This window comes from Sodiomyces alkalinus, assembly GCF_003711515.1.
Source record: "Sodiomyces alkalinus F11 unplaced genomic scaffold SODALscaffold_5, whole genome shotgun sequence".
NCBI classification, from domain to species: domain Eukaryota; kingdom Fungi; phylum Ascomycota; class Sordariomycetes; order Glomerellales; family Plectosphaerellaceae; genus Sodiomyces; species Sodiomyces alkalinus.
In genome coordinates, this window is record NW_021167083.1 from 2677078 (window position 1) to 2688213 (window position 11136).

The window sequence follows — 11136 nt, forward strand, 5'->3', positions numbered from 1 at the left end:
GGTAAATTCCGCGCTTAGGGGTCTAAGGGCGGTTAGCTCCGGGTTCTACTAAGGAGTAGATAGGAGTCTACGGGTACCCCTATAGCGGCGCTATATAGTCTTATCGGCTATAATCGTAAGGTCTCTGATTAGGTTATCTAATACTAATTTAATATCTCCTAGTATTATAAAGGGGCCGGTTTACTATAATTATATAATAGCGAGCTAGGGGACCTATAAGGGGTTAAAGTCCTTTTAGACTTAGCGGTGCCTGCCTAGGTCCCGTGGCAGTATTATCGCGGTACTTAGCGTGGTATGTATCTACGTGTAGATTTAGGCTATCTATAAGTAATAGTCTAACCTAATAATAGTCTTATTAGGGCCGCCGAAGTTATAGCGGAGCCTTTATATTGCCTATATAAGGTTAATAGTACTAGCACGCTGGCCTAGGCGGTACTATATAGTAATCCCGGGGGGGGGGTTACTAGGTCTAGATTCTACCGGGCCGCAAAGGTAAGTAGGGTATCGGCCTAGGGGTAATAACACGGTGGCTATAACTATAAGGGGTAGTGTAGGTTACAATCCCCTTTAAGAATATAGCGGCTCCGTGGTAGTACTATATCGAATATATCTTAGAAGGGTATATTCTAGGGGATCCTAGCTAACTAGTAATTATCTAAGTAGATTAACTAGATTATAAGGGCGTTATCTCTAGTCCTAATTATGACCGTGTAGGTATTATAGTAGGCCCGATATATCCACGTATATAACGGGTATCTGTTATATATATATAGGAGGGCGTGGCCTCCCCCCTAGATTAGCCGGTATACGTTTTAGGAGGGGTAGGTAAGGCTTTTCGTAAAGGGGTTAAGGCCGGGTTCCTGGATTACTATTATATCGTACTCGGCGTAGTACCGAAGCGGGAGCTCCCGCCATGCTTAACTTATCCCTATATTCTATACAAGGATACAGATTCTTATTAATTAGTAAGGGGGGGGGGGGTTAAGATAATATACTTAGTATAACCGGGGTCTGGTTCTAGCTTTATAACTCCTACTACGGTGCCTTACTAGCCCTAGAGGGGACTATATAAGCGCTTATTAGGCCTAGTATCGGGGAGCCCTCCTATCCTCTAGTTCTTCTTAGGGGGCGTCCCCGGCCCCTATTAAGGGGCCGGTCTTAGTCCTAGGCGATAATAATCAGGGGGAAGATCTACGGTTACTATAAGTATACCGCTTCGGTCTAATAGGTAATGTTAAAGTCTTTAGCTCGGTACTTATACGCTTTATAAGTCTTCTTAGCCTTTTTCCTTAGTAGTCGGTATAAGTTATTAAAGGTATTATAGTCCCCGGTATAGGCTGTATAATAGTAGGAGTGGCTAGGCGCTATAGCGTTATAGTATCCTAGTCCTTATAGGTACGCTAATTCGGGCTTAGCGTAGTAGCGGTATACCCTCTTTACTATAGGGTAGCCGTTAGCCTTATAGCTAAAGTATAGGTATTTATAGTACCTTAGGGGTCTAAGGTTAGGATTATATAGTTTATGGATATAGTTACCCCCTTTAAAGAGGAGGGTATTCCAGATAAGGCTTATTACCCTTTCCGGTAAAGCTAATTTAATAAGGAGAAGCGTTACCCTACTAGTACCGCGGCGGGGTACTCGTTATTATACTCGGAGGATTTTAGCCTCGGGGTTTATATCTTATAGAGATACTAGTACGTCCTCCTCGGATAGGACGTTAAGGACCTCCTGGGGGATAGCCTTAGTAAGCGTAGGGTAGGTTTCTACAGCTAGGGTAGCTCCTTTACTAAAGGCCTTCTTAACCTATTATTCCTTATAGGTAGTCTATTACTATACCCCTTTAGTAAAGGTAAGCAGATATCTCCGCTAAGTAGCTTCTATGCCGTTATAGCATTATATTAGGTAATCGTGGCGTTTATAGCTTAAATAATTTCCTTTAGGGTCCTAGCTCTAAGGGGCTAGTCTTCGGGAAGGGTTCTTTAGCGGACTATTAATTACTAGTAATACCTAGTAGGGATTACTTTAGGGGGGGCGGGGTCCCGCGGTAATACTCCCACGGGTACTTAGGCTATAATATTAGCCTAGGTCTCTCTTATACTACGTATTCCTTTTTGGAGTTCCTTACGGATAATATAATAGACGGATACGTATAGGTATATTAGCGGTAGCGTACCGGCGTTATTACAGGTACTACGTATTATAAACAGTTCCTTTACTAGGTCTATAACCTATTTAATCGTATTCCTATTAGCTAGTAAGGTCTAAATTTCTACCTTAATCTTAGCTACTCTCGGTTCTAAGGGGCGTGGTAGTCCCGTTTTAGTCTCGCGTTAGTTCCACACTATATCCTGCCTCGGAGGGGGGGGGAGCGCTTATATTACGAAAAGTAGGTCCGTTACGAATTCTGTATAGTCGAGGTCGGGATAACGCTATCCTACGACTTTTCCGGTTATACCGTAGCGCCGGTATTACGGTACCGCTATAATAGTATCTTAGGAGGGAGGCAGTAGCTATAATCTCTATCTTAGTGGTTTTATCGACTTTACTCTTATTACACGCCCGTGGCTAATAGGCGCGTCGAAATCCGTATAGTTAAGATTAATATTTTATCCTATTTTATATCCTATTACGGGATATAGTGTATAGCAGTATAGTCTAATTGTTAAATTTACAGCTAATCCGTACAGAGCGCCCTTAATTAAATATAACGATATTTACTATAAAGCCTATATAAAGCGAAAATACAGGGATTTTACGACTTGTAGAACTATATACTATAGGGGCAAGTCGCCCGAAAAGCACGGCTAAAAGTCTAAAAACGGGTCCGGGGAGTAGTACTACTACGAATACAAGCACTATTAACCTTATATAGGCAATATGAGAACTCCGCTCCGACTTTAGCGGCCCTGATAAGACCGTTATCGGGTCGGATTATTATTTGTAGATAGCCCGAATCTATATAAAGATAGATACTATAGCGAGTACAGTAATAATACTACCGCGGGACCTAGTTAGGCCCTATTAGGTCTAAAGGGACTTTAACCCCTTATAGGTCCTTTAGCTCGCTGTTGTGTAGTTATAGTAAACCGGCCCCCTTATAATACTAGGAGATATTAACTTAGTACTAGATAACCTAATTAAGGACCTTATAACCCTTGCCGATAAGGCTATAGTACGTCGCCGCGTGGGTACCCCTAGCCTCCTACCCACCTCTTAGTAAAACGCGGAGCTAACCGCTCTTACCTAGGAAATAAGCCGTCTTTACTATAGATATATATCTTGGAAATCCCGGAACCGATAGGACGAGTTCTAGAAAGCAGAGAGGCGCCGAGATAAGGCTATAGCGGTAGCGAAGCGGCTATATTAGCGGCATCTACTCTATATAACCGAGAAGAACGATAACCTCCTTTAGCGATTATAGAAATAAATATAAATTAAAGGGACAGCACCGCTAAACCCCCTATTAATACTGCTACTACGCTAAGATCATCCTTTCTTTAACTCACGTACGCCCCTCTACTATTACTAGTGCGAGTAGGGATAATACACTAAAAACCGTAATGGCCGCCCTACTCCTAGGAACTACCCTGGCCTTCGGGCTTAGTGTAAACGAGTGTAACGCGGCTAAAACGGACGATACGGGTATCATTAGATAGCTAACTCCCTGCTCTACCTAGTAATACTATGTATAGCTAGGCGAGCGTGGCGCGCTATCCTACGGGAGCCTTAGAAGGACTCCTATAATACCACCTATACCTTATAACCACCCTCCCGAAAAGTTCTCTCCTTAGACCTACTATACCTAAACGGAAGGTCTAAACGCCTCCCCACTAACTAACAGGGCCTTAACCTAGACCGAAGCCTAGTATAAAGGCACCGCCGCCGCCCTAACGGATATATTAGGAGTAGCCCCGAATAAGAATAATGCTAAATCCTTTACGGTATATACTCGAAAGTAACTATAATAGACTATAAAAGACCTTATTTAATCCCTATAGTAGAAGGCCTCCGCTATTAATATCCTAATCTAGGCTATCGAATAGGGTATATCTAAAGCTAGGGATACGCCGGGAGCTAATACCGCCCTAGTAAGCCAGCTCGGTAACGAATTTATCGGCCTCATTAAAGATAAGGGTGCCGGCTCTAGTAGCCGGTATAGACCCGCTTAGGGCGCCGGGAGGTAAAGACTCCTAACCCTGACCGAATAGTATAGCACCGCCCGGTAATATTAATCCTAGCCTACCGCCTACTAAAGCACCCCCCGCGAAGCCTATAAGACCCGCCCCGTAGCCCGCGAGCTAGTAGACCCGACCCCCTAATTAATAGGATTAGACTATTATAAAGAAGAATAGGAAGAAGAAGAATAAAGTAACGCCCCCTAGTTTATAGGAGAAGCGTCCACTAAAGGACCCCTAGAAGAAGAAGGATAATAGGGTCTTCCTCCGATTCCTACCTAAAACGATACTATAGCTAAAACGATAAGAGACTATAGTAATTATCCGCCGCGCGGTTACGGGGACCGGTAAGGTAGACGATTAAGATATTATTATAGTAGAACGTACCCGTACCTGGGCGGCGCTATAACTACGTAACTCCTAGGCGAAGAAGATGATCCTAAATGCTAAGGGGGATATTCGGGCCGCTACTAGAGCTCTTTATGTATAAGGAGTAGAGATCTAGTATACTTTTATTATACACGAAGTCGTTAATTTTATCGACGATATCGAAGTTATAAAGGCCCTTATTAAGGAAAAGGCCTTAAAGCGACTAGAATAAAACTAATCGGTGTAATAAAACACGGTAAACCGACTAATAACTATAGCCTATCCACCTAGTATATCTCCTTCTAAACGGAACCGAAACGATAGTTCCGCCTATTTAAGACTTCCCTAATAGTAAAACTATGAGATACTAAATAGGCTATAATCTAATACGAGAAGTGCTAGGGATACTACTCCCGATATACCTATAGTAGCGGGATTAAGTATAGTATATACGGCACCGCTATAATAGAAGACTATAGCTATAAGGCCCGTTATATTAACTACTACGGACCTTATACTACGAATAACGAAAAATACCCGGTAGGGCCTAAGAGGGTAAAAGGTAAGATTATTCCTTCTATAAAAGCTAAGCTTAGTAAGATTCGAGTAAAGGATATAGCTCTCTACGCGAGACTATAGAACCCGAAATAGCCTATTAAGATAAAGGAGCTTAGTTAAGAGGCACCCCTAGCTACTAACCCCGCTAACCCCGGTATAGCCGGAAAGGGTAAAACTATTATCTCCGACCCCGGTAATACCGGAGCTAATAATAGCGGGGAGATATAGGACGGGGTAAATATAGAGGTCGATACCGCCCTTTCCGAAAGAACCGACTAGCCTAAGACCCTAAAAAGGTTAAGAGAGGACTGGATACTAACGCCTACCATGACTAAAAAGCCGATAACGATACGCTTATAGCTAAAGATAAGCGCTCTTTAGGATACTACCTAAGGAGGGATAATAGTAATACTATCCGATATAGATACTAGCTAGTAGTAAGTAATATATTTATCGTATAACCCTTTATAATCACTACTATAGTAGCGCGTTCGGCACCTCTATTCTGCGTCTATATATTAGTAGTAAATACTTCTAATAGGATGCTCCCCTCCTATAGGAAGAAGGTAATATCGTTAGATTAAGTTAGCTTGTTATCCGATTCGAAAACGTGTACCTTATAACGTAATTAACGGTCCATTTAGACGAGGAATTCCTTAATTATTATAAGCATATCCGCTACTAGCTTACTCTTTATAACATAGGTAGCCGTAAAGCCACTATAATAGTTAGTGAAAAATATAAACCTCGAGTCCTTATCGGATATTATCGGATATTCGGTTAAAATCCATAAAGTTAATTGCCCACCGTTCCTCTATATAGGCAGGTACGGTGCGAGAGCGTATACTAATATACTATTTTATCTTTATAAGCTTATAGGTCTTATAGTCGATAGTTATTAGTCCCTTAATCTTAACCTCCTATGTCTACTCTTCTAGGTGCCTAAAAGGCTTAGGGTCAGCGTACCCTAGCCGTAAATACCATAAGATACCCTCCGTAGTGCTTAGATAACGTATTATTAATTTATAGACGGCTTTTCTGGTAGAAGACGACGAAGAAAAGCCTAGAAAAGCAGCCGTAGATTAGTTAAAGGGCACGTATTTAACCACGGTTTAATCGAAATAATAACTTAGCTAGCATAGTATAGATCTATTAGCACGTTAAAAGCAGTTATTTAGTAGCTTGAAATCCAACTAGTATTCTCGTAGTCGTAACCGTTAGTTTAAAATTACATTATAGGCAATCTTCGTAGTATATAACCTTTAAGAGCCTAAAGTCAAGGCCTTCTATTAGTCCGTTTAATCTTACGGTCACGTTACCGTAACCTTTAATAGGCAGGCATAAACTACCGGCTACTATATAGTCCCCCTATGTAGTGGGTATAAAATCAGAAAACAGGAAAAATTGTTAAAGATATATATAATATCGCCGGAATCTAGGATAGTAAAGGCTCGAAAAGGGTAGCGAGTAGTAATTCTAGCCGTGAAGGTAATAGCGTAAATAACGCCGCTATAGACGCTACTATAATTAAATCACGCCTCTTTAAGCTATATAGAGTCCCGGTCTATATTCTTCTTTACTTTCTATATAGTATATAGTTCTTCTACTTCCGCGCGTATCGCGGGATTATATTTAAGGATCCGTTAGACGGTTATTTTGCTACTTTCGTATATAATCTACTCCTTCATTACCATTTCCCGAAATAAGTAGTAATAGGCGTAGAACGAGCCGCGCCATAGCTTTAGGGCTGTATAGGCGAAATAAATCAAAAAAACAAAAAAGGAATAGACGTTAATATCGTGACTAGGGGTAGTATAAATATAGTAGGGTTCCCCTCGCCGTAAAGCCGATTAACGTCTTTTAGAAGAAGAGCGGTTAGTTAAAGTAATAGAAGGTATAGTTATAGATACCGTGGTAGTAGGATTCTTAGCTTTGTTTTTCCTACGGCCGCTCTTCCTTTTAGGCTTAGCCGTGGTTTTTAAGGTATTTTTACCCTTTTCGCTTCTAGTATATAGTATAGGGAATATTATAGCGTGATAGTTACCGCGCTTTCCTTAGTCTTTAAGTCTAGTCTCGATATATCGTTATTTAAGGATATAAAGATCCTTAGGGAGGACTACTTCCTCGTTTAAGAGGCGTCCCTCGGCTTCGGTCTAGTCACGGCCAGCTACCCCGCGGATCCCTTTAAAGAAGTCTACCACCTAGATATATATTACGGGCGTCGATTTAACCTCTTCGAGGTACTTTAATAGTTCCTGCTATCTTACTAACCACTCCTATAGCTTCTTAAGACTATTTAGGGTAGTACGGATATATTCGTTATACTCTTCGTAGATATCTACACGGCGCGTTGTTATATAGTAAGCGGTATCGCGTTAAATAGCTTTATATACCCTTTAAGGGGTAGCGTTATCTAGGAGTAGCTTACGGCTTTTATCGATAGTATTAGTCTGCTATATTAGTACAGCGTTAATATCTTTAGCGTATTTATAGTAGTTATCTCTCTATATCTTCTCGCGCTCTATTATAGATTCGTAGGCGCGCTAACCGCCGGCTATTAGATCTAATAGCTACGTACGCGTAGCGTTTACTTATATAACTACGTTTAACGCTTAGACTTCACCGTAGGTAGGTAAAGTAGGCTTTTAAGGAGGGGGAATATAATCGATAGGGCGTAGATATTCCTAGACTTTATTATTAACAGCTATAGCTTCGTAGTAGCTACGCTAGAGCTCCTAATCGCGATAGGATTTATAGGTAATAGGTTAGTATTCCGATATCTTAATAGTTAATAGACACGCTATATCGGCGCAGCTAGAGAGCTTCTTAAATCGGTAGTAATAAAGGTACAGGGTAGGTTTTCACTTAGCAAGTAAGACTCTTAATAATCAGATAAACCGTAGTCGAAATCATCATAAAATAGGTCAAAATTTAATTATGGCAATTATATATAATTATAACTATGTCAGACCGTCAGGGAAACGCTGCCACCGTATTTTATATAGTGCACATTCTGTAACCGTCCACCCGAATTATACTCTTAGCAATCCGGCCCGTTACGTAACCGAAAAGACTACATGCGACATCATCTCCGTGCTGACTTGCCCAGATGGCTTTTCTTATAGAACCCAGTTGTTCCGCTCCTTTGGCTTTGTCTGGGCGACACCAGGAGGAGGGTGCTTTTAACCTCATACTACCATCAATTCGCCTTCGTTCCTCACCGCAACTGGTTCGCTATTGAGCCGCTCGACGACCAAGATGGCCTCGCGCACCGCTTTCGCTTTCCTAGTTGCTATGATGCTCTTCACTGGTGTCTGCAACACTCTCCTCACAAAGTATCAGGTAATTTAAGTATATACTTCTGTGGCAATTTAACACGAGATCTGATAAACATTGTTTCCTAGGACATGCAATGTGTTAGAAACTGTGAGCCTGGCTCCGGAGCGAAGAGGGCCACCTTTCACCAACCTGTTCTTCAGACAGCCCAAATGTTCGTTGGTGAAATGGGTTGCTGGCTTGTCGTCGGAATTATGGCGTTGTGGAAGCGCTACGCAATAAACCTTTCACCTCGTGAACGAGGGTACGAAGCTGTGAGCACGGATGATGGACAACCTAACGCCGATGCCGACGACGTGGGGGCTTCTCTCATGGAAGCCACTGCTGCAGCCCCCAAATTTGCCGATCAGGAACTCGAATCGCCGGTTCTAACTGGGTGGCGTGTCTTCCTCCTTGCTCTCCCTGCAATTTGCGACATCTGCGGCACGACTCTGATGAATGCGGGCCTGTTGATGGTGGTTCCATCCATATACCAGATGACGCGGGGCGCGCTTGTCTTATTTGTTGCTATTTTCAGTGTTGCCTTTCTCCGCAGGCGTCTCCAGCCCTTCCAGTGGATTTCCCTTGTTGGCGTTGTCCTCGGGGTGGCACTTGTGGGTTTGGCTGGCGCGCTATACCACGAGAACAAGGGAAACGCCAAGGATCATTTGAGCCCGCAGGCCGTCTTAGAGATGGCACCCACCTCGAGTGCTCTTCTTTCGGTAATCGGCGTGCTTCTCATTGCTGGCGCCCAGATCTTCACCGCGACTCAGTTTGTTCTTGAAGAATGGACTCTAGAGAAATGGGCGATCGACCCCATCAAGGTCGTCGGATGGGAGGGCATCTTCGGATTCTTTGTCACTATTACTATAATGGCGATCCTGCATCTCTATATCGGCGCTACGAATGCTGGGCGTTATGGACCTTTTGATATGGCCGAAGGTTGGAAGCAGGTCACCACCAATAGAAACCTCGGAATCTCCAGCATACTTATCATGATTAGCATCGGGTAAGTGACTTTCCCATGCATTGAAGATGCGTATTTAATCTTATTTAACCTTACTTCACACAGCGGCTTCAACTTCTTTGGCCTATCGGTCACAAGGACCGTCAGCGCCACTTCCAGATCAACTATTGACACCTGTAGAACTTTGTTCATCTGGCTCGTATCTCTTTGTCTCCGCTGGGAAACATTTAAATGGCTACAGGTTGTTGGTTTCGCTATACTTGTCTATTTCACTTTCCTTTTCAACGGCCTTGTCGAGCCCCCTTTCCGCTGCTTGAAAAATCAAGAAGTAGTCGAGGAGCTTCTTCCGGAGGAGCCGATTGAACACCAGTGATGGAATAAGTCCGATTGAAAGGACTTGAAGCGACGTCAATCTTGCTTTGGTCGACTGTTAACGCTTATGGAATTGAGCTATGTTGTTTGTTTGTTTGTTTCGCTTTTCTATGTAAAAAGATTCACAGCTCCGAGGAGTCGGCTTACTCTCGAACATTTCCAGTGAATCATTTGCGCCTCCTGCAGAATGAGTCTCCTCGATGTGTCAGAGGTACTCGGGCCGATAGCGTTATGCTGTCGCACGTCAAATAGGCACTTCAATGATCAACTTAGTAGAGCAGAAATCTCGTGTGTGTATTGTGTTAAGTTATATCTGGGAGAGTCTCTTATGCCCTTAATTTAGGTGGTGAAGACTCTATTATGGGTACTATATCATTTAGATCCTATCCGGTCTTTTCCGGTATCCACCCTGATTATATCCTAATACCTAAAGTCCCCGATATCCAGAGCCCTTAGTTATAGAGTGGATCCCCCCTAGATCCCCTATAGACTATATCGTGGTCGTAGAATACCCCTTTAGTTAGGGTGGGTCTTTCCAGGTTAACTAACTAATTAAAGGCTTCGGTTTAAACTAAACGCTCTTAACTTTTCTATCGTAAAATTAACAGTTAAGGGAAAACGCCCTTGTAAAAGGGATCTAAATCCGCCCTATTTAACCGTTTAATTCAATTCTATCTTAATTAGTTCCTCGATCCTGTTTGCCAGATCTAATTAATTAAATCTATATCTATCGGATCTACTACGCCCTCGGGGGCCTTCGTTATAGCCGTTTTAGCGCGTTTAATCTCTTCGTGTAGTTATTTAGACTACTCGATACGATCCTTTTAATTAGTTAAATTTAGCTATTACTATAGTCTTTTAATCCCCGCCTCTAGTAGTGCCTTCGTTAATCCGTCCGCGATTATCTCCTTCGTGTTAACGTACGTAACCTTAAAAAGACCTTATTATACTAACTAGCGCGCCTACTAGTTATATATATCGACGTACCATAGCCTTATCTGTAGGCGTTATACCTTCTTATTAACAAGGTTAATAGTATATTAATTATTATAGTATAGCTATAGCTATTATTAGTCTAGCCGAAGCTCTAAATCCCTTAATATCCGGCTAACGAATAACGTCTTTTTAGCGGCCTCTATAAGAGCGAGTAGTTGCGATTCTGTTAACGACGTCGTGACCGTCGGTTACTTACCCGCCTTCTAGTTAACGGTTCCCCCGAAGAGCTTTATCGTATATCCTTATAAACTTTTACGGTCTGGATTATCCCTAAAGTACGCGTCGCTTACTATTAGGAAGCGCCTATCCCCGCCGAATTCTAGGTAGTGGTGTCTTATATAGTATAGGAATAGCAGCACTTATTAAGCCCTCTTAAGGTGGTTA

The 11136-nt window shown here is 42.4% G+C and overlaps 1 protein-coding gene across 1 annotated transcript; it reads left to right on the top strand.

The window, feature by feature from the left end:
* The first annotated feature begins 8156 nt into the window (after positions 1 to 8156).
* Positions 8157 to 10039, top strand: SODALDRAFT_333497 (integral membrane protein). The gene is made up of 3 exons (XM_028611991.1): positions 8157 to 8444; positions 8507 to 9426; positions 9490 to 10039. The coding sequence occupies exons 1-3, from the start codon at positions 8361 to 8363 to the stop codon at positions 9755 to 9757; spliced, it is 1272 nt and encodes a 423-aa protein (XP_028466670.1). The 5' UTR covers positions 8157 to 8360; the 3' UTR covers positions 9758 to 10039.
* Positions 10040 to 11136: the final 1097 nt, after the last annotated feature.